General features: G+C 46.6%; 1 protein-coding gene across 1 annotated transcript in view; it reads right to left on the bottom strand.

Moving 5' to 3' along the window:
- The window catches only part of LOC140408239 (diacylglycerol kinase theta), a 267,197-nt gene extending 250,383 nt beyond the window's left edge, over positions 1–16,814 (bottom strand). The window contains exons 1-2 of the mRNA XM_072495177.1: positions 16,739–16,814; positions 13,689–13,791 (exon numbers count right to left, since the gene is read on the bottom strand). Of these exons, the coding sequence (XP_072351278.1) occupies positions 13,689–13,791; positions 16,739–16,807 (172 nt within the window). The 5' untranslated portion in view covers positions 16,808–16,814. The remainder of the gene's footprint in view (positions 1–13,688; positions 13,792–16,738) is intronic.
- Positions 16,815–24,594: the final 7,780 nt, after the last annotated feature.

Genomic DNA, 24,594 nt, shown 5'->3' with positions numbered 1-24,594 from the left:
ATAGAGGACCTACGTTGAGGAAGGTAACAAGGGACTTTCGTTACCTGGGGATCCAGATAGCTAAGAATTGGGGCACATTGCATAGGTTAAATTTAACGCGGTTGGTGGAACAGATGGAGGAGGATTTCAAGAGATGGGATATGGTATCCCTGTCAATGGCAGGGAGGGTGCAGGCGGTTAAGATGGTGGTCCTCCCGAGATTCCTCTTTGTGTTTCAGTGCCTCCCGGTGGTGATCACGAAGGCTTTTTTTAAAAGGATTGAAAAGAGCATCATGGGTTTTGTGTGGGCCAGGAAGACCCCGAGAGTGAGGAAGGGATTCTTACAGCGTAGCAGGGATAGGGGGGGGCTGGCACTACCGAGCCTAAGTGAGTATTATTGGGCCGCTAATATTTCAATGGTGAGTAAGTGGATGGGAGAGGAGGAGGGAGCGGCGTGGAAGAGATTAGAGAGGGCGTCCTGTAGGGGGACTAGCCTACAGGCTATGGTGACAGCCCCATTGCCGTTCTCACCGAGGAACTACACCACAAGCCCGGTGGTGGTGGCTACACTGAAGATTTGGGGACAGTGGAGACGGCATAGGGGAAAGACTGGAGCCTTGGGGGGGTCCCCGATAAGAAACAACCATAGGTTTGCCCCGGGGGGAATGGATGGGGGATATGGAATGTGGCAAAGAGCAGGAATAACGCAACTGAAAGATCTGTTTGTGGATGGGAAGTTCGCGAGTCTGGGAGCGCTGACCGAGAAATATGGGTTGCCCCAAGGGAATGCATTCAGGTATATGCAACTGAGGGCTTTTGCGAGGCAACAGGTGAGGGAATTCCCGCAGCTCCCGACACAAGACGTGCAGGACAGAGTGATCTCAAAGACATGGGTGGGGGATGGTAAGGTGTCAGATATATATAGGGAAATGAGGGACGAAGGGGAGACTATGGTAGATGAACTAAAAGGGAAATGGGAAGAAGAGCTGGGGGAGGAGATCGAGGAGGGGCTGTGGGCAGATGCCCTAAGCAGGGTAAACTCGTCGTCCTCGTGTGCCAGGCTAAGCCTGATTCAGTTTAAGGTATTACACAGGGCACATATGACTGGAGCACGGCTCAGTAAATTTTTTGGGGTGGAGGATAGGTGTGCGAGGTGCTTGAGAAGCCCAGCGAATCATACCCATATGTTTTGGTCATGCCCGGCACTACAGGGGTTTTGGATGGGGGTGACAAAGGTGCTTTCAAAAGTAGTAGGAGTCCGGGTCGAACCAAGCTGGGGGTTGGCTATATTTGGGGTTGCACAAGAGCCGGGAGTGCAGGAGGCGAGAGAGGCCGATGTTTTGGCCTTTGCGTCCCTAGTAGCCCGGCGCAGGATATTGCTAATGTGGAAAGAAGCCAAGCCCCCGGGGGTGGAGACCTGGATAAATGACATGGCGGGGTTTATAAAGCTAGAGCGGATTAAGTTCGTCCTAAGGGGGTCGGCTCAAGGGTTCACCAGGCGGTGGCAACCGTTCGTCGAATACCTCGCAGAAAGATAGACGGAATGGGAAAAAGAAGGCAGCAGCAGCAGCCCAGGATCGGGGGGGGGGGGGGGGGGGGGGGGAGAGAGGAGGAACCAGAAGGACTCTCAGGGTTGTTAATATATACTGTATAGTATGTATAGGTCGTTGCTACAGATAATTATATATTGGACTGTTAAATTATATTTTTGGAGAGTGTTACTTGTGACAAGGCAGTTGCCAATTAGGGCTAGTTTTCATTTTTGTTATTTATTATTTATTCATTTTTGTTTATAAAATAGGTCATTGTTATTTGTGTTGTTATAATATTGTGTAAAGGATGCACAATGTACTGTGTTGGTTGACCAAAAATTTTCAATAAAATATTTAATTAAAAAAAAGAAAAGCTTCCTGGACACACTGCACAAACACCACCCCATCCAAACTATTTGATCTAAAGAGTTTCCACTCAATATTTGGGAAGTTAAAGTCGCCCATAACTACTACCCTGTGACTTCTGCACCTTTCCAAAATCTGTTTCCCAATCTGTTCCTCCACATCTCTGCTACTATTGGGGGGGCCTATAGAAAACTCCTAACAAGGTGACTGCTCCTTTCCTATTTCTGACTTCAACCCATACTACCTCAATAGGGTGATACTCCTCAAACTGCCTTTCTGCAGCTGTTATACTATCTCTAATTAATAATGCCACCCCCCCCACCTCTTTTACCACCCTCCCTAATCTTATTGAAACATCTATAACCAGGGACCTCCAACAACCATTTCTGTCCCTCTTCTATCCAAGTTTCCGTGATGGCCACCACATCGTAGTCCCAAGTACTGATCCATGCCTTAAGTTCACCCACCTTATTCCTGATGCTTCTTGCGTTGAAGTATACACACTTCAACCCATCTCCGTGCCTGCAAGTACTCTCCTTTGTCAGTGTTCCCTTCCCCACTGCCTCATTACACGCTTTGGCGTCCTGAATATCGGCTACCTTAGTTGCTGGACTACAAATCCGGTTCCCATTCCCCTGCCAAATTAGTTTAAACCCTCCCGAAGTGTACTAGAAAACCTCTATCCCAGGATATTGGTGCCCCTCTGGTTCAGATGCAACCCGTCCTGCTTGTACAGGTCCCACCTTCCTCAGAATGCGCTCCAATTATCCAAATACCTGAAGCTCTCCAACCTACACCATTCCTGCAGCCACGTGTTCAGCTGCACTCTCTCCCTATTCCTAGCCTCGCTATCACGTGGCACCGGCAACAAACCAGAGATGACAACTCTGTCTGTCCTGGCTTTTAACTTCCAGCCTAACTCCCTAAACTTGTTTATTACCTCCACACCCCTTTTCCTACCTATGTCGTTGGTACCAATGTGCACCACGACTTCTGGCTGCACACCCTCCCCCTTAAGGATCCTGAAGACACGATCCGAGACATCCCTGGCCCTGGCACCCGGGAGGCAACATACCTTCCGGGAATCTCGCTCGCGACCACAGAATCTCCTATTTATTCCCCTAACCATTGAATCTCCTACAACTATTGCTTTTCTATTCTCCCCCTTCCCTTCTGAGCCCCAGAGCCAGACTCAGTGCCAGAGACCTGGCCGCTAGGGCCTTCCCCCAGTAGGTCATCCCCCCCAACAGCATCCAAAACGGTATACTTGTTTTGAAGGGGAACGGCCACGAGGGATCCCTGCACTGTCTGCCTGTTTGTTTTTTTCCCCCTGACTGTAACCCAGCTATTCTTGTCCTGTACCTTGGGTGTGGTTACCTCCCTGTAACTCTTCTCAATCACCCCTCTGCCTCCCGGATGATCCGAAGTTCATCCAGCTTCAGCTCCAGTTCCCTAACACGGTCTTTGACGAGCTGAAGTTGGGTGCACTTCCCGCAGCTCTTTTCTCTCCTTACAAATGCTGCCATTTTCCAGCATTTTTGCTTTTGGTTTCAGATTCCAGCATCCGTGTAATTTGATTTTATCATTGTTTCTAACAGTTTGCCACCACCAAGATTAAATTGATTGGCCTATCTTTACAACCTTTTTGAACCAGGGTATAATGTCTGCAATCTCCAGCCCTCTGCCACCACCAACACCACCTAATCATAGGACCATAAGACATCGGAGCAGAATTAGGCCACTCGGCCCATCGAGTCTGCTCCGCCATTCAATCATGGCTGATATTTTTTTCATCCCCATTCTCCTGCCTTCTCCCCATAACCCCGGATCCCCTTATTGATCAAAAACCTATCTATCTCTGTCTTAAAGACACTCAGTGATTTGGCCTCCACAGCCCTCTCCGGCAAAGAGTTCCACAAATTCACCACCCTCTGGCTGGAGAAATTCCTCCTCATCTCTGTTTCAAAGGATCGTCCCTTAGGGGTCTGAGATTGTGTATCTGGTTCTGGTTTTTCCTACAAGTGGAAACATCCTCTCCACCTCCACTCTATCCAGGCCCCGCAGTATCCTGTAAGTTTCAATAAGATCCCCTCTCATCCTTCTAAACTCCAACGAGTACAGACTCCCAAGTCCCTTTGTGTTTCTGATTTCCTGAGCATTTCCCCATTTAGAAAATTCCTCCTTCCAAAGTGCATAACCTCACACTTTTCCACATTGTATTTCATTTGCCACTTCTTTGCCCACTCTCCTAGCCTGTCCAAATCCTTCTGCAGCCCCCCTGCTTCCTCAATACTACCTGTCCCTCAACAGATCTTTGTACCATCTGCAAACTTAGCAACAGTGCCTTCAGTTCCTTCTTCCAGATCATTAATGTATATTGTGAAATGTTGTGGTCCCAGCACAGACCCCTGAGGAACACCACTAGAAACCGGCTGCCATCCTGGAAAAGACCCCTTTATCCCAACTCTCTGCCTTCTGCCAGTCAGCCAATCCTCTATCCATGCCAGGATCTTTCCGTAACACCATGGGCTCTTACAGTTTTTAACAATCTTGCGGCACCATGTCAAATCGGTCTGTGCGCTCCATTTACCATTTATATGCCTCTTGAAGACTTTGGGATTCCATCTATGCTATTTGCCATTGTCTTTTCATACCCACTCTTTGCCTCCGAGTTGCTTTTTCACTTCCCCTCCCGGCCGTCTGTATTCAGCCTGGTTCGCAGTTACATTTTCTACCTGACACTTATCATAAGCACACATTTCTTCCTCGCCTTCATTAATTTAGTTGTCAGCCAGGGAGCTCTGGCTTCATTTTTATTCATTCAAGTTATGTGGGTGTCACCGGCTAGGCCGGCGTTCGTTGCCCAATCCCCAATGACCGTGGAGAAGGTGATGGTCAGCTGGTTCTGGAACCACTGCAGCCCGTGTGGTGTCGGGAAATATAGGGAAGATCAAACAGAGAAAGAAAACGTACGACAGGCATAAAGAACTGAGCACTGCAGATAGCCCAGACGGATATAGAAAGTGCAGGATCAAAGTCAAAAAGGAAATAAGGAAATCCATCCTGTCAATACCATTCAGGATCTTACATATTTCTAACAAGTCGCCTCATTTGAAAAAAATAATCTTTATTGTCACAAGTAGGCTTACATTAACACTGCAATGAAATGACTGTGAAAATCCCCTAGTCGCCACATTCCGGCGCCTGTTCGGGTACACGGAGGGAGAATTCAGAATGTCCAATCCATCTAACAGCACGTCTATTGGGACTTGTGGGAGGAAACCGGAGCACCCGGAGGTAACCCACGCAGACACGGGGAGAACGTGTGGACTCCACACAGACAGTGACCCGAGCCGGGAATCGAACCCGGGACCCTGGAACTGTGAAGCAATGGTGCTAACCACTGTGCTACCGTGCCGCCCATCGAAAAGAGGGCATTGAAAAAGATTAGCAAGTAAAGTTAAAGAAAACCCAAAGATGTTTTGCCAATATATTAATGGCAAAAGGTTAGTTAAGGAAAAAGTGGGACCTGTCAGAGATGAAGAAGGGAACTTGTGTGTAGATGCAGAGGCTGTGGGAGGGTTTTAAATTAATATTTTGTCTCTGTATTTACAAAGGAAATGGATGATGCAGACATAGTCGTCCAGGAGGAACACTGTGAGATACTAGATGGGATAATCATAAAGACAGAGGAAGTACTGGAAGGGTTGGAATCCTTGAAAGTTGATAAATTGCCAGGACCAGAGGAATTGTTTCCAAGACTACTGAAGGAGGTCAGGGAGGGGATAGTAGATGCTCTGAAGATGATTGTGTCTAGACACAAGGAAGGTACCAGAGGACTGGAGAAATGCAAATGTGGTTCCATTGTTCAAAAAGGGATTGAAGGAATTATCAAACAATGATAGGCCGGTTAGTCTTACATCAGTGGTGGGCAAATTAGTACAATCAATCCTGAGAGATAGGATTAACTGTCACATAGAAAGGCATGGACTAGTCAGGGATGGTCAGCATGGGTTTGTTAAAGGAAGGTCTTGCATCACAATTTGATCGAATTCTTTGAGGAAGTGACAAGAACGGTTGATGAAGGTAGTGCAGTGGATGTGGTGTGCATGGACTTTAGCAAGGGGTTTGACAAAGTCCCACATGGCAGATTGGTGAAGAAAGTGAAAGACCACAGGATACAGGGCAATGTGGCAAACTGGCTAAAAACTTGGCTTAGTAACAGGAAACAAATCGTAATGGTCGATGGCTGCCCTTGTAATTGGACAGTTGTTTCAAGTGGTGTCTCACAGGGCACGGGGTTGGGACCCCCTACTGTTTGTGTTATATATTAACAATTTGGAGGAAAATGTAGCTGGTCTGATTAGAAAGTTCACAGATGACACCGAGGTTGGTGGAATGGCAGATGGTGTTGAGGATTGTCAGAGGATACAGCAGGACATAGATAGATTAGAGACTTGGGCAGAGAAATGGCAAATGGAGTTTAATCTGGACAAATGTGAGGTAATGCATTTTGGTTGGTCGAACATAGAGGGGAAATATACAGTAAATGGCAAAACTCTTAGGAATACAGAAAGTCAGAGAGATCTGGGCGTGCAGGTACACAGATCTTTGAAAGTGGCAACACAAGTGGGCACGGGAGTCAAGAAAGCATACAGAATGCTTGCCTTCATTGGACGGGGCATAGAGTACAAAAGCTGGCAAGTCTTGCTACAGTTGTATAGAACCTTCGTACGGCCACATTTGGAATATTGCGCACAATTCTGGTGGCCACACCAGAAGAATGTGGAGGCTTTGGAGAGGGTGCAGAGGAGGTTTACCACGGTGTTGCCTGGTCTGGAGGGTGTTAGTTATGTGGAGAGGCTGAATAGACTGACTGTTTTCTTTACAACGACAGAGAGTGAGGGGTGACCCGATAGAGGTCTACAAGATTATGAGGGGCATGGATAGAGTGGATGGGCAGGCACTCTTTGCCAGGGTGGAGGGGGTCAGTCACCAGGGGGCATAGGTTTAAGGTCCGTGGGGCAAAGTTTAGAGGAGATGTGCGAGGCAGGTTTTCTTACACAGAGAATGGGGAGTACCTGGAACACTTTGCCAGGGGAGGCTGTGGAAGCAGATACATTAACGGCGTTCAAAAGGCATCTTGACAAATACATGGATAGGATGGGTATAGAGGGATACGGCACAAGGAAGTGCGGAGGGTTTTGGCCAAGATTAGTATCACGGCCAGTACAGGCTTGGAGGGCCGAAGGGCCTGTTCCTGTGCTATATTGTTCTTTGTTATTTCAAGAAAGTATATGGAATGCTCTCTTTCATTGACAGAGGTATAACAATGATAATCTTTATCATTGTCACAAGTAGGCTTACAATAACACTGCAATGAAGTTACTGTGAAAAGCCCCTAGTCGCCACATTCCGGTGCCTGTTCGGGTATACAGAGGAAGAATTCAGAATGTCCAATTCACCTAACAAGCACATCTTTCGGGACTTGTGGGAGGAAACCTGAGCACCCGGAGGAAACCCACGCAGACACGGGGAGAACGTGCAGACTCCACACAGACAGTGACCCAAGCCGGGAATCGAACCTGCGTCCCTGGCAATGTGAAGCAACAGTGCTAACCACTGTGTTACTGTGCCACAGGGCAGCACGGTAGCATTGTGGATAGCACAATTGCTTCACAGCTCCAGGGTCCCAGGTTCGATTGCGGCTTGGGTCACTCTCTGTGCAGAGTCTGCACGTCCTCCCAGTGTCTGCGTGGGTTTCCTCCCACAGTCTAAAGATGTGCAGGTTAAGTGGATTGGCCGTGATAAATTGCCCTTAGTGTCCAAAATTGCCCTTAGTGTTGGGTGGGGCTGCTGGCTTGTGGGGATAGGGTGGAGGTGTTGACCTTGGGTAGGGTGCTCTTTCCGGGAGCCGGTGCAGACTCGATGGGCCAGGTGGCCTCCTGCACTGTAAATTCTATGATGATGAGTTGATGTAGTCTACATGGATTTCTGTAAAGAAGTGTGGTAAAGGCGGGAACCCGCACAACACGGTAGCACCTTCATCAGGTGAGTGAAGAGGTAGGTTACACAAACACAGCATATAAACACAAAGTCAATGATGCAATTTTGTTCTTGCATCTTTGTAGAAACTTATTGTCTGTGTCTATATGTGCGATTTTCTTGGAGATCCAATGCAAACAAAGAACAAAGAAATGTACAGCACAGGAACAGGCCCTTCGGCCCTCCAAGCCCGTGCCGACCATACTGCCCGACTAAACTACAATCTTCTACACTTCCTGGGTCCGTATCCTTCTATTCCCATCCTATTCATATATTTGTCAAGATGCCCCTTAAATGTCCCTATCGTCCCTGCTTCCACTACCTCCTCCGGTAGTGAGTTCCAGGTACCCACTACCCTCTGCGTAAAAAACTTGCCTCGTACATCTACTCTAAACCTTGCCCCTCTCACCTTAAACCTATGCTCCCTAGTAATTGACCCCTCTACCCTGGGGAAAAGCCTCTGACTATCCACTCTGTCTATGCCCCTCATAATTGTATACCTCTATCAGGTCTCCCCTCAACCTCCTTCGTTCCAGTGAGAACAAACCGAGTTTATTCAACCGCTCCTCATAGCTAATGCCCTCCATACCAGGCAACATTCTGGTAAATCTCTTCTGCACCCTCTCTAAAGCCTCCACATCCTTCTGGTAGTGTGGCGACCAGAATTGAACACTATACTCCAAGTGTGGCCTAACTAAGGTTCTATACAGCTGCAACATGACTTGCCAATTCTTATACTCAATGCCCCGGCCAATGAAGGCAAGCATGCCGTATGCCTTCTTGACTACCTTCTCCACCTGTGTTGCCCCTTTCAATGACCTGTGGACCTGTATTCCTAGATCTCTTTGACTTTCAATACTCTTGAGGGTTCTACCATTCACTGTATATTCCCTACCTGCATTAGCCCTTCCAAAATGCATGACCTCACATTTGTCCGGATTAAACTCCATCTGCCATCTCTCCGCCCAAGTCTCCAGACAATCTAAATCCTGCTGTATCCTCTGACAGTCCTCATCGCTATCCGCAATTCCACCAACCTTTGTGTCGTCTGCAAACTTACTAATCAGACCAGTTACATTTTCCTCCAAATCATTTATATATACTACAAACAGCAAAGGTCCCAACACTGATCCCTGTGGAACACCACTGGTCACAGCCCTCCAATTAGAAAAGCATCCCTCCATTGCTACCCTCTGCCTTCTATGGCCTAGCCAGTTCTGTATCCACCTTGCCAGTTCACCCCTGATCCCGTGTGACTTCACCTTTTGTACTAGTCTACCATGAGGGACCTTGTCAAAGGCCTTACTGAAGTCCATATAGACAACATCTACTGCCCTACCTGCATCAATCATCTTAGTGACCTCCTCGAAAAACTCTATCAAGTTAGTGAGACACGACCTGCCCTTCACAAAACCGTGCTGCCTCTCACTAATACGTCCATTTGCTTCCAAATGGGAGTAGATCCTGTCTCGAAGAATTCTCTCCAGTAATTTCCCTACCACTGAAGTAAGGCTCACCGGCCTGTAGTTCCCGGGATTATCCTTGCTACCCTTCTTAAACAGAGGAACAAATGCATCATTGACTTTGTGTTTATATGCTGTTTTTGTGTAACCTACCTCTTCACTCACCTGCTAAGGAGCTATGCTCCGAAAACTAGTGATTCCAAACAAACCTGTTGGACTTTAACCTGGTATTGTGGGTGACTCTGATATCAGTCGTAATGAAGTGCTTTGAGAGGTTGGTCATGAAGCGCATCGACTCCATACCCCCAGAACGCCTTGATCCACTGCAATACTGCCGCAACCTGTCCACAGCAGACGCCATCTCCCTGGCCCTACACTCATCCCGAGAGCTTCTCGACAACAAGAACTCCTACATCAGACTCCTATTTATTGACTACAACTCCGCCTTCAACACCATAACCCCAGCCAAGCTCATATCAAAGCTCCAAAACCTCGGGCTTGGCTCCTCACTCTGCAACTGGATCCTCGACTTTCTGACCCACAGACCACAATCAGGAAGAATAGACAACACCTCCTCCACAATAGTTCTCAATACCGGGGTCCCGCAAGGCTGCGTAGAACATAGAACAATACAGCGCAGTACAGGCCCTTCGGCCCACGATGTTGCACCGAAACAAAAGCCATCTAACCTACACTATGCCATTATCATCCATATGTTTATCCAATAAACTTTTAAATGCCCTCAATGTTGGCGAGTTCACTACTGTAGCAGGTAGGGCATTCCACGGCCTCACTACACTTTGCGTAAAGAACCTACCTCTGACCTCTGTCCTATACCTATTACCCCTCAGTTTAAAGCTATGTCCCCTCGTGCCAGCCATTTCCATCCGCGGGAGAAGGCTCTCACTGTCCACCCTATCCAACCCCCTGATCATTTTGTATGCCACTATTAAGTCTCCTCTTAACCTTCTTCTCTCCAACAAAAACAACCTCAAGTCCATCAGCCTTTCCTCATAAGATTTTCCCTCCATGCCAGGCAACATCCTGGTAAATCTCCTCTGCACCCGCTCCAAAGCCTCCACGTCCTTCCTATAATGCGGTGACCAGAACTGTACGCAATATTCCAAATGCGGCCGTACCAGAGTTCTGTACAGCTGCAACATGACCTCCTGACTCCGGAACTCAATCCCTCTACCAATAAAGGCCAACACTCCACAGGCCTTCTTCACAACCCTATCAACCTGGGTGGCAACTTTCAGGGATCTATGTACATGGACACCTAGATCCCTCTGCTCATCCACACTTTCAAGAATTTTACCATTAGCCAAATATTCCGCATTCCTGTTATTCCTTCCAAAGTGAATCACCTCACACTTCTCTACATTAAACTCCATTTGCCACCTCTCAGCCCAGCTCTGCAGCTTATCTATATCCCTCTGTAACCTACTACATCCTTCCACACTATCGACAACACCACCGACTTTAGTATTGTCTGCAAATTTACTCACCCACCCTTCTCCGCCTTCCTCTAGGTCATTGATAAAAATGACAAACAGCAACGGCCCCAGAACAGATCCTTGTGGTACTCCACTTGTGACTGAACTCCATTCTGAACATTTCCCATCAACCACCACCCTCTGTCTTCTTTCAGCTAGCCAATTTCTGATCCACATCTCTAAATCACCCTCAATCCCCAGCCTCCGTATTTTCTGCAATAGCCTACCGTGGGGAACCTTATCAAACGCTTTGCTGAAATCCATATACACCACATCAACTGCTCTACCCTCGTCTACCTGTTCAGTCACCTTCTCAAAGAACTCGATAAGGTTTGTGAGGCATGACCTACCCTTCACAAAGCCATGCTGACTATCCCTGATCATATTATTCCTATCTAGATGATTATAAATCTTGTCTCTTATAATCCCCTCCAAGACTTTACCCACTACAGACGTGAGGCTCACCGGTCTATAGTTGCCGGGGTTGTTTCTGCTCCCCTTTTTGAACAAAGGGACCACATTTGCTATCCTCCAGTCCTCTGGCACTATTCCTGTAGCCAATGGTGACATAAAAATCAAAGCCAAAGGTCCAGCAATCTCTTCCCTGGCCTCCCAGAGAATCCTAGGATAAATCCCATCAGGTCCCGGGGACTTATCTATTTTCAGCCTGTCCAGAATTGCCAACACCTCTTCCCTACGTACCTCAATGCCATCTAATCTATTAGCCTGGGGCTCAGCATTCTCCTCCACAACATTATCTTTTTCCTGAGTGAATACTGACGAAAAATATTCATTTAGTATCTCGCCTATCTCTTCAGACTCCACACACAACTTCCCATCCCTGTCCTTGACTGGTCCTACTCTTTCCCTAGTCATTCGCTTATTCCTGACATACCTATAGAAAGCTTTTGGGTTTTCCTTATCCTTCCTGCCAAATACTTCTCACGCCCCTCCTTGCTCGTCTTAGCTCTCTCTTTAGATCCTTCCTCGCTACCTTGTAACTATCCATCGCACCAACTGAAACTTCACACCTCATCTTCACATAGGCCTCCTTCTTCCTCTTAACAAGAGATTCCACTTCTTTGGTAAACCACGGTTCCCTCGCTCGGCGCCTTCCTCCCTGCCTGACCGGTACATACTTATCAAGAACATGCAGTAGCTGAACCTTGAACAAGCTCCACTTATCCAGTGTGCCCAACACTTGCAGCCTACTTCTCCACCTTATCCCCCCCAAGTCACGTCTAATGGCATCATAATTGCCCTTCCCCCAGCTATAACTCTTGCCCTGCGGTGTATACTTATCCCTTTCCATCATTAACGTAAACGTCACCGAATTGTGGTCACTGTCCCCAAAGTGCTCTCCTACCTCCAAATCCAACACCTGGCCTGGTTCATTACCCAAAACCAAATCCAACGTGGCCTCGCCTCTTGTTGGCCTGTCAACATACTGTGTCAGGAAACCCTCCTGCACACACTGTACAAAAAACAACCCATCTAATGTACTCGAACTATATCTTAGCCCCCTACTATACTCCTTGTACAAACACAACTGCGTGGTAAAATTTGGTTCCAATTCCATCGACAAATTTGATGACGATACGACCATTGTGGGCCGGATCTCGAATAACAACGAGGCAGAATACAGGAGGGAGATAGAGAATCTAGTGGAGTGGTGCAGCGACAACAATCTTGGTTTAGCACACTGGGCTAAATCGCTGGCTTTGAAAGCAGACCAAGGCAGGCCAGCAGTACGGTTCAATTCCCATACCAGCCTCCCCGAACAGGCGCCGGAATGTGGCGACTAGGGGCTTTTCACAGTAACTTCATTTGAAGCCTATTTGTGACAATAAGCGGTTTTCATTTCATTTCATTTCTCAATGCCAGCAAAACTAAAGAGCTACATCACATGTATGGCAACTGCTCGGCCCAAGACCGCAAGAAACTTCAGAGTCGTGAACACAGCCCAGTCAATCATACAAACCCATCTCCCATCCATTGACTCCATCTACACCTCCCGCTGCCTGGGGAAAGCGGGCAGCATAATCAAAGACCCCTCCCACCCGGCTTACTCACTCTTCCAACTTCTTCCATCGGGCAGGAGATACAAAAGTCTGAGAACATGCACAAACAGATTCAAAAACAGCTTCTTCCCCGCTGTCACCAGGTTCGTAAACGACCCTCTTATGGACTGACCTGATTAATTCTACACTCCTGTATGCTTCACCCGATGCCGGTGTCTATGTATTTACATTGTGTACCTTGTATTGCCCTATTATGTATTTTCTTCTTTTATTTTCATGTACGGAATGATGTGTTTGAGCTGTTTGCAAAACAATACTTTTTACTGTACCTCGGTACTCGTGACAAAAAACAAACCCAAATCCAACAGAGAATTTTTGACCGTGACAAATGAATGGTAACGAGGCACCAAAGGGAGAAAAATATCTCAAATAATTTAATCATTTGCTTATAACACAAACTTCACCAATCATATTATTCAGAGAGTAGAGATAGTGTGACATGCTATTTATATCTCTTTGTGTTGAAGATTTGGTGCAATATATCGTTTTATGTTAATTGTTGCGTAACAGTGGTAAAGTTCACTTTAGTTCACAGTATTGTTAGTTATCGAGTGCTAGTGCCTGGCTCAACCACTGACGATCAACACAATAATAAAACAGAAATTATGATTTGTCTGCATACCTAATGGCCCTTTAATATTTTATTCCCCGGAAACAAAATGCATATCCATTATTTTACAAGTTTATTTCAATTGAATTATTAATCGCTCTGAATTATTACTGTACCTTCACACCGTGTTGCAGGACTTTCTTCCAATTGCCGTCTACAGACAGCACAGAATTTCTTCTTGTACTGTGCAGGAGCTCCAAGACAGTGTGCCACAGGAATCTAGAACAATGAGAGGATCAATCAATCCCTAGTTTATATACACTCACCCTCCTTCAAAGACATGCAAGTGTAGAAGATTGTAGTTTAGTTGGGCAGCATGGTCGGCACGGGCTTGGAGGGCCGAAGGGCCTGTTCCTGTGCTGTACATTTCTTTGTTCTTTGTTTGAGACACCTGAATCAATTCTTGCCAATACATTGATCAAGACATGGGTTAATGCCGCCTGCGGATGAGGTTTTTGGTGGACAGGTGTTAGAGTGCAGGTCGCTGCCCACAGTTTACAACAAAGTCAATTTCCCATCTCGGCTGGCTCCTCTGAAAATGCACTGACTGAGGTTGCTGACAAATAGTCTCCAAAGGAAATCATTGAGAGTGGATTCCAGCCAGAGACAGCACTCATTCCCAGTAATATTTCACAAGAATATTACATGATATGAGAGAAGATCAGGGGATTGCGATTAGAGTAGTTAGTTCCAGTTAAAGAACTATCATCATAAAGATCATCACAGAGATACGTGCTGAATGGTTTCTGTCTCTAGTTTATTCTTCATGAATGTATCACAGAAAATACAATTACCATTTTCATTGAAGAATTATACATAAACAGGGAGAACAAAAATGTAATATGAAGCATGCTAACTGTACAGATAAAGCTTAAAGTAAACCCGGGTTACATTCGCCTGCTGTGGAGTTCACTACCACAGGAAGTAGTTGAGGCCAAAATATTGTATGTTTTCAAGTAGTTCGATATCACACTTAGGGTGAAGGGGATAAAAGGCTATGGGGATAAAGCGGGATTAGGCTATTGAGTTGGATGACCAGCCATGACCAGAATGACTGGCAGAGTGGGCTTGAAGGGCTGAATGGCCTCCTCCTGCTCCTAGTTTGTGTCTATGTCGGGTCTGAGGCTTGAATCAACTCAGTGGTTAACTGTGATTTTCCTGGGGCAGCACGGTGGTGCATTGGTTAGCACTGCTGCCTCACTGCGCCGAGGACCCGGGTTCGATCCCGGCTCTGGGTCACTGTCCGTGTGGAGTTTGCACATTCTCCCCGTGTCTGCGTGGGTTGCACCCCCACATCCCAAAGATGCGCAGGGTAGGTGGATTGGCCGCGCTAAACTGCCCCTTAATTGGAAAAATTTTGAAAAACGAAGATGTGAAAGAAGAGTCTTGATAGTCTTACAAGTTAGGAGGAAGCCTTTGGTCCTCAAGCCTGAGGTTATTCATGAAGGCCCCGTCTTCTCACCCTTGCCCCTAGCCTGAGGTCTGGTGACCCTCGGGTTAAACCACCACCTGTCAGCAGTCTATGGTCATCTGGGACTGTGGCGACTTTACTTACTTACTGCATCTACCATGTATCTGCTCACTCACTCAACTTGTCTAAATCACCTTGAAGCCTCTTAATATCCTTCTCACCACTCATATTCCAACCTGGTTTTGCATCACCAGCAAATTTGGAATTATTACATTTTCTTCCCTCATTGATATCTACTGTGAAGAGCTGGGGCCCAAGCACTGATCCCTGGGGGAACCCACTAGTCACCACTCCAAACAAACCCATTTATTCCGACTCTCTGTTTCCTGTCTGCTCACCAATTCTCAATCCATGTCAATACATTATCCCCAATCCCATGCATTTTAATGGTTTTTTTTTTTTAAATTTAGAGTGCCCAATTCATTTTTTCCAATTAAGGGGCAGTTTAGCGCGGCCAATCCACCTACCCTGCACACCTTTGGGTTGTGGGGGCGAAACCCACGCAAATACGGGGAGAATGTGCAAACTCCACACAGACAGTGACCCAGAGCCGGGATCGAACCTGGGACCTCAGCGCCGTGAGGCAGCAGTGCTAGCCAGTGCCGCCCCTGCATTTTAATTTTATGCATTAACCTCTTATGGGACTTTCTGAAATTCCAAATGTTCCACATCCACTGGTTCACCCGTATCAATTCTATGAGTTATGCCCTGAAAAAACTCCAGCATGTTTGTCAAATATGATTTCCCTTTCATAAATCCGTGTCTCATCAAGCTGATATTTTCTTGTTTTTCTCAATAAGGTCACCTCTCATTCTTCTGAACTCCAATGAGTACACGCCCAACCTACTCAACCTCTCCTCATAGAGAATCCCTCTGTACCTGGGATTGACGTAGTGAACCTTCTCTGGACTGCCTCCAATGCCAGTCTATCTTTCCTTAGATAAGGGAGTCAAATTCACAGTTCACCGTATTCCAGGTGTGGGCTAACTAGTGCTGTGTTTAGTTTTAACAGTTCCCTATTTTTATACTCCGTTCCCCTTGAAACAAATGCCAAAATTCCATTTGCCTTTCCAATGACCTGCTGAACTTTCATGCTAGCTTTTTGTGGTTTATGCACAAGGATCCCCAGATCCCTCTGTGCTGCTGCTTTCTGCAGTCTTTCTCCATTTAAATCAGTTTTTAATACACATTCTGCACATTGTGGGGGTGTTTGTAGTTATGCACTACTGAATTATCTAAAACAGCAAATGAATTATATTTAAAAAACACCAAAACACGCCAAAAATAGTCAGAGAATTAAGTTCTTAATGTACTTTTGACTCAGACTCGGTGGACTGAATGGCCTAATTCTGCTCCTATATCTTATGGTCTTTACTTTTAATATTTTGTCAGTGTATATCTTTGCTCGTTCCATGTTGTGCAGAGCCTGGTAGTCACTTAAATTCCTCTGACACCTTTTTGCTTGTTCTAAGACTAAGACCATAATGTACAGGTATTTCAGGAGCACGAACCTATCTTATAACAAGCACTGGACAGATTGAATCATCAGAAAAATGGTTATTTTTTAACTTCTGCAAATTAACTTTAGTCTGATGAACAAAAACAGAAACAAGTTCTCTCCGGTGCAGAACTCTTTGATGGGTACCGAGTCTTAACAAGAATTGAAACCAGTTTTGCATCCACTGGTTTTCTTACCTTTACCAGGTTTGGCGCTAAACATGAACAAAGAGTCTTCACATTCCTGAGGCATTTCTCGTGGCACATGAAGTTACAAACTGTGAAAGGATAAACAAGATAAAGTTTGACATTTCCAAGAAATACTTGTTTTGAAAAGACAGATGTAAAACTGGCACAGGAGATTTTACTAGTTAAATTCTAATGCCCTTAGGCATACATTTAAATAATGACACAAATAAAAAGGAAATAAAAGATAATCAAGAAATAATAAAGCTGGATTAATAATAATTCAGGATTGGGTGATTTTTGGGAAAGTGTAACGGGAATTTTGCAATTTGCATTAGAGTGGAAGACCCCAGGTTCGATCCCGGCCCCGGGTCACTGTCCGTGTGGAGTTTGCACATTCTCCCTGTTTGCATGGGTTTCGCCCCCACAACCCTGTGCAGGCTAGGTGGATTGGCCACGCTAAATTGCCCCTTAATTGGAAAAATGAATTGGGTATTCTAAATTTATTTTTAAAAAGTGGACCAGAAGCTTTGTTTTTGGAAAACCTGGTCTGAATTTCAGAATGCAAACGGTTAAGGGAAAGCATACTTATGAGCTAACATTTTAACTTAGGGTGTGGAGTTTGGAAACTCTCACATGACAATCATCTGGCGGGATTCTGAGGAGAAATTGACACACAAATTTGGGTTTTAGAGCGTAATGCCGGCATTTGACCACAGTCATCCGGTGTGCTTAAAAGGACTTTGTGTTAATCAGACCATTGTGGATTAATATGTTTTTTAATTATGTAGAATTATTAAGCTAAAGGGGGGTTGGGTAAACGAGTATTGCATCATAATCAAATTTTTCCATGTTTAACTATTTCTTTTTCTTGTTAAAACTAATTAACGGTCTTGTGGTTCTGTTCCTCAACCTTTTATTAAAAACAAATAAAAGTTACAGTTTTTCGAGCCCAGGATCCAATCAATCTTCCCCTCCAGTTATAACATCAACTGGGATCACAACAATCTAGACATAGAATCAGTCTGGGTGGAGCTAAGATTCAACAAGGGGCAGAAAACATTAGTGGTAGCCATCTAGGGCCTCCAAAGTTGCAAGGTATGGGATGGTATTAAACAGGAAATTAGAGATGCTTGTTGCAACCATAGAATTCCTACAGTGCAAAATGAGGCCATTCAGCCCATGGAGTCTGAACCAACCTTCTGAAACCCTACTTAGGCCCATTCCCCCACCCTAGCCCTGTATTCCCACCTAACCTGCATACCTTTGGACACTAAGGGGCAAATTATCATGGCCAATCCACTTAACCTGCATATCTTTGGACTGTGGGAGGAAACCGGAGCACCCGGAGGAAACCCACACAGACACGAGAAGAACATGCAAACTCCACACAGATAGTGACTCAAGCTGGGAATCGAACTGTGGTCCCTGGCTCGGTGAGGCAGCAGTGCTAACCACTGTGTCACCGTGCTGACCCGGGTCCCTGGCTCTGTGAGGCAGCAGTGCTAACCACTGTCACCGTGCTGCCCTGGGCCCCTGGCTCTGTGAGGCAGCAGTGCTAACCACTGTGCCACCGTGCTGACCCGGGTCCCTGGCTCTGAGAGGCAGCAGTGCTAACCACTGTGCCACCGTGCCATCCCGGGTCCCTGGCGCTGTGAGGCAGCAGTGCTAACCACTGTGACACCCCATCATAAAAGCTTAGGCTAATGCTTATTTTCTGGATTCAGAGGGTTCCTTCTGGAGTATTTAATTAGAGCTGTTGTGTTCACTTAGTAAGATGATGTGGTTAATGGAAGGAGCCGGGGGCCAACGGTGCCGGGGGCCGATGGTGCCGGGGGCCGATGGTGCCGGGGGCCGATGGTGCCGGGGGCCGATGGTGCACTACGATGTGCACTACAAGCTCATTTACCTTGTTCTGTATACTGCGCGCATTTAGGTACAACACCCTCAGTCCTGCATTGACCACCTCCCTTCTCACACTTCTCACCTTTTTTGCTCTGCCTGAAGTTAGATTCCTGCCACCTTCTATACTCTTTGTTCTATTACGTATTCTAGAAACTTTACTAACCTCTCCTGGGAATACAGCAGTAGTAAGTTTCAAGGGAGTAAGACAAGGCTGGATGGCCTCTACCTAAATGCCGGGAGTATGAAAGGTAAAACGTATAGGACAGCAAGGTGGTGCAGTGGTTAGCACTCCTGCCTATGGCACGGAGGACTCGGGTTCGATCCCGGCCCTTGTGAAAATTGCACATTCTCCCCCTGTCTGCCTGGGTTTCACCCCCACAACCCAAAGATGTGCAGGGTAGGTAGATTGCCACACTAAAATTGCCCCTCACCAATGTTAGCTATCGCATTTCTATTAGAAATCTAGTGCTAGGAAACAGATAGTTGACAGTGACTTTGCAATTTAAAAAAAATATATTTATTAAAAAAAAGACAAATTTCAATTTTAATTAATTGACACAATGTCAGTTAGAGGGGTGCTGTGCTCTGACTGTGAGATGTGGCAGGTCCGGGAGGCTTCCAGCGTCCCGGATGGCTTCATCTGCAGAAAGTGCACCCAACTGCAGCTCCTCACAGACCGCATGGTTCGGTTGGAGCAGAAATTGGATGCACTTAGGAGCATGCAGGTGGCGGAAAGCGTCATAGATCGCAGTTATGTAAATGTGGTCACACCCAAGGTGCAGGCAGAGAAATGGGTGACCACCAGAAAGGGCAGGCAGTCAGTGCAGGAATCCCCTGTGGTTGTCCCCCTCTCGAACAGATATACCCCTTTGGATACTGTCGGGGGGGATAGCCTATCAGGGGAAAACAGCAGCAGCCAGAGCAGTGGCACCACGGCTGGCTCTGATGTTCAGAAGGGAGGGTCAAAGCGCAGAAGAGTAATAGTAATGGGGACTCTATAGTCAGGGGCACAGAGAGGCGCTTCTGTGGACGTGAAAGAGACTCCAAGATGGTATGTTGCCTCCCTGGTGCCAGGGTCCAGGATGTCTCCGAACGGGTAGAGGGAATCCTGAAGGGGGAGCGCAAACAGGCAGAGGTCGTTGTACATATTGGTACTAACGACATAGGCAGGAAGGGGCGTGAGGTCCTGCAGCAGGAGTTCAGGGAGCTAGGCAGAAAGTTAAAAGACAGGACCTCGAGGGTTGTAATCTCGGGATTACTCCCTGTGCCACGTGCCAGTGAGGCTAGAAATAGGAAGATAGAGCAGACAAACACGTGGCTAAACAGCTGGTGTAGGAGGGAGGGTTTCCGTTATCTGGACCACTGGGAGCTCTTCCGGGGCAGGTGTGACCTGTATAAGATGGACGGGTTGCATCTAAACCGGAGAGGCATAAATAGCCTGGCCGCGAGGTTTGCTAGTGTCACACGGGAGGGTTTAAACTAGTATGGCAGGGGGTTGGGCACGGGAGCAATAGGTCAGAAGGTGAGAGCATTGAGGGAGAACTAGGGAATAGGGACAGTGTGGCTCTGAGGCAGAGCAGACGGGGAGAAGTTGCTGAACACAGCGGGTCTGGTGGCCTGAAGTGCATATGTTTTAATGCAAGGAGCATTACGGGTAAGGCAGATGAACTTAGAGCTTGGATTACTACTTGGAACTATGATGTTGTTGCCATTACAGAGACCTGGTTGAGGGAAGGGCAGGATTGGCAGCTAAACGTTCCAGGATTTAGATGTTTCAGGCGGGATAGAGGGGGACGTAAAAGGGGAGGCGGAGTTGCGCTACTTGTTCGGGAGAATATCACAGCTATACTGCGAGAGGACACCTCAGAGGGCAGTGAGACTATATGGGTAGAGATCAGGAATAAGAAGGGTGCAGTCACAATGTTGGGGGTATACTACAGGCCTCCCAACAGCCAGCGGGAGATAGAGGAGCAGATAGGTAGACAGATTTTGGAAAAGAGTAAAAACAACAGGGTTGTGGTGATGGGAGACTTCAACTTCCCCAATATTGACTGGGACTCGCTTAGTGCCAGGGGCTTAGACGGGGCGGAGTTTGTAAGGAGCATCCAGGAGGGCTTCTTAAAACAATATGTAAACAGTCCAACTAGGGAAGGGGCGGTACTGGACCTGGTATTGGGGAATGAGCCCGGCCAGGTGGTAGATGTTTCAGTAGGGGAGCATTTCGGTAACAGTGACCACAATTCAGTAAGTTTTAAAGTACTGGTGGACAAGGATAAGAGTGGTCCGAGGATGAATGTGCTAAATTGGGGGTAGGCTAATTATAACAATATTAGGCGGGAACTGAAGAACATAGATTGGGGGCGGATGTTTGAGGGCAAATCAACATCTGACATGTGGGAGGCTTTCAAGTGTCAGTTGAAAGGAATACAGGACAGGCATGTTCCTGTGAGGAAGAAAGATAAATACGGCAATTTTCGGGAACCTTGGATGACGAGTGATATTGTAGGCCTCGTCAAAAAGAAAAAGGAGGCATTTGTCAGGGCTAAAAGGCTGGGAACAGACAAAGCCTGTGTGGCATATAAGGAAAGTAGGAAGGAACTTAAGCAAGGAGTCAGGAGGGCTAGAAGGGGTCATGAAAAGTCATTGGCAAATAGGGTTAAGGAAAATCCCAAGGCTTTTTACACGTACATAAAAAGCAAGAGGGTAGCCAGGGAAAGGGTTGGCCCACTGAAGGATAGGCAAGGGAATCTATGTGTGGAGCCAGAGGAAATGGGCGAGGTACTAAATGAATACTTTGCATCAGTATTCACCAAAGAGAAGGAATTGGTAGATGTTGAGTCTGGAGAAGGGGGTGTAGATAGCCTGGGTCACATTGTGATCCAAAAAGACGAGGTGTTGGGTGTCTTAAAAAATATTAAGGTAGATAAGTCCCCAGGGCCTGATGGGATCTACCCCAGAATACTGAAGGAGGCTGGAGAGGAAATTGCTGAGGCCTTGACAGAAATCTTTGGATCCTCGCTGTCTTCAGGGGATCATAGAATCATAGAATCATAGACGTTTACAGCATGGAAACAGGCCCTTCGGCCCAACCAGTCCATGCCGCCCAGTTTTTTACCATTAAAGCTAGTCCCAGTTGCCCGCACTTGGCCCATAACCCTCTATACCCATCTTACCCATGTAACCATCTAAATGCTTTTTGAAAGACACAATTGTACCCGCTTCTACTACTACCTCTGGCAGCCCATTCCAGACACTCACTACCCTCTGAGTGAAGAAATTGCCCCTCTGGGCCCTTCTGAATCTCTCCCCTCTCACCTTAAACCTATGCCCTCTAGTTTTAGACTCCCCTACCTTTGGGAAAAGATGTTGACTATCTACCTTATCTATGCCCCTCATTATTTTATAGACCTCTATAAGTTCACCCCTAAGCCTCCTACGCTCCAGGGAAAAAAGTCCCAGTCTATCCAGCCTCTCCTTATAACTCAAACCATCAAGTCCCGGCAACATCCTAGTAAATCTTTTCTGCACTCTTTCTAGTTTAATAATATCCTTTCTATAATAGGGTGACCAGAACTGCACACAGTATTCCAAGTGTGGCCGTACCAATGTCTTGTACAACTTCAACAAGACGTCCCAACTCCTATATTCAATGTTCTGACCAATGAAACCAAGCATGCCGAATGCCTTCTTCACCACCCTGTCCACCTGCGACTCCACCTTCAAGGAGCTATGAACCTGTACTCCTAGATCTCTTTGTTCTATAACTCTCCCCAACGCCATACCATTAACTGAGTAGGTCCTGGCCTGATTCGATCTGCCAAAATGCATCACCTCACATTTATCTAAATTAAACTCCATCTGCCATTCGTCGGCCCACTGGCCTAATTGATCAAGATCCCGTTGCAATCCTAGATAACCTTCTTCACTATCCACTGTGCCACCAATCTTGGTGTCATCTGCAAACTTACTAACCATGCCTCCTAAATTCTCATCCAAATCATTAATATAAATCACAAATAACAGTGGACCCAGCACCGATCCCTGAGGCACACCACTGGTCACAGGCCTCCAGTTTGAAAAACAACCCTCTACAACCACCCTCTGCCTTCTGTCGTCCAGCCAATTTTGAATCCAATTGGCAACCTCACCCTGGATCCCGTGAGCTTTAACCTTCTGCAACAACCTACCATGCGGTACCTTGTCAAAGGCTTTGCTAAAGTCCATGTAGACAACGTCTACTGCACTACCCTCATCTACCTTCTTGGTCACTCCCTCAAAAAACTCAATCAAATTTGTGAGACATGATTTTCCACGCACAAAGCCATGCTGACTGCCCCGAATCAGTCCTTGCCTCTCTAAATGCTTGTAGATCCTGTCTCTCAGAATACCTTCTAGCAACTTACCTACTACAGACGTTAGGCTCACCGGTCTGTAGTTCCCAGGCTTTTCCCTGCTGCCCTTCTTAAACAAGGGCACAACATTCGCCACTCTCCAATCTTCAGGCACCTCACCTGTGGCTGCCGATGATTCAAATATCTCGGTTAGGGGACCCGCAATTTCCTCCCTAGCCTCCCACAACATCCTGGGATACATTTCATCAGGTCCCGGGGATTTATCTACCTTGATGCGCTTTAAGACTTCCAGCACCTCCTCCTCTGTAATATGCACACTTCTCAAGACATCACTATTTATTTCCCTTAGTTTCCTAACATCCATGCCTTTCTCCACCGTGAATACCGATGAGAAATATTCATTCAGGATCTCACCCAACTCTTGTGGCTCTGCACATAAATGCCCTTGTTGATCCTTAAGAGGCCCTACTCTGTCCCTAGTTACTCTTTTCCCCTTTATGTATCTGTAGAATCTCTTTGGATTCTCCCTTGCATTATTTGCCAAAGCAATTTCATGTCCCCTTTTTGCCCTCCTGATTTCCCTCTTAACTCTATTTCGACAATCTCTATACTCTTCAAGGGATCCCGGAGGACTGGAGAATAGCCAATGTTGTTCCTCTGTTTAAGAAGGGTAGCAAGGATAATCCCAGGAACTACAGGCCGGTGAGCCTTACTTCAGTGGTAGGGAAATTACTGGAGAGAATTCTTCGAGACAGGATCTACTCCCATTTGGAAGCAAATGGACGTATTAGTGAGAGGCAGCACGGTTTTGTGAAGGGGAGGTCGTGTCTCACTAACTTGATAGAGTTTTTCGAGGAGGTCACTAAGATGATTGATGCAGGTAGGGCAGTAGATGTTGTCTATATGGACTTCAGTAAGGCCTTTGACAAGGTCCCTCATGGTAGACTAGTACAAAAGGTGAAGTCACACGGGATCAGGGGTGAACTGGCAAGGTGGATACAGAACTGGCTAGGCAATACAAGGCAGAGGGTAGCAATGGAGGGATGCTTTTCTAATTGGAGGGCTGTGACCAGTGGTGTTCCACAGGGATCAGTGCTGGGACCTTTGCTCTTTGTAGTATATATAAATGATTTGGAGGAAAATGTAACTGGTCTGATTAGTAAGTTTGCAGACGACACAAAGGTTGGTGGAATTGCGGATAGCGATGAGGACTGTCTGAGGATACAGCAGGATTTAGATTGTCTGGAGACTTGGGCGGAGAGATGGCAGATGGAGTTTAATCCGGACAAATGTGAGGTCATGCATTTTGGAAGGGCTAATGCAGGTAGGGAATATACAGTGAATGGTAGAACCCTCAAGTGTATTGAAAGTCAAAGAGATCTAGGAGTACAGGTCCACAGGTCATTGAAAGGGGCAACACAGGTGGAGAAGGTAGTCAAGAAGGCATACGGCATGCTTGCCTTCATTGGCCGGGGCATCGAGTATAAGAATTGGCAAGTCATGTTGCAGCTGTATAGAACCTTAGTTAGGCCACACTTGGAGTATAGTGTTCAATTCTGGTCGCCACACTACCAGAAGGATGTGGAGGCTTTAGAGAGGGTGCAGAAGAGA

This window comes from Scyliorhinus torazame, chromosome 3 (assembly GCF_047496885.1).
Source record: "Scyliorhinus torazame isolate Kashiwa2021f chromosome 3, sScyTor2.1, whole genome shotgun sequence".
Taxonomy (NCBI): Eukaryota; Metazoa; Chordata; class Chondrichthyes; order Carcharhiniformes; family Scyliorhinidae; genus Scyliorhinus; species Scyliorhinus torazame.
The sequence above is the reverse complement of the archived record's forward strand: the minus strand, read 5'-3'. Positions and strand labels throughout refer to the sequence as shown.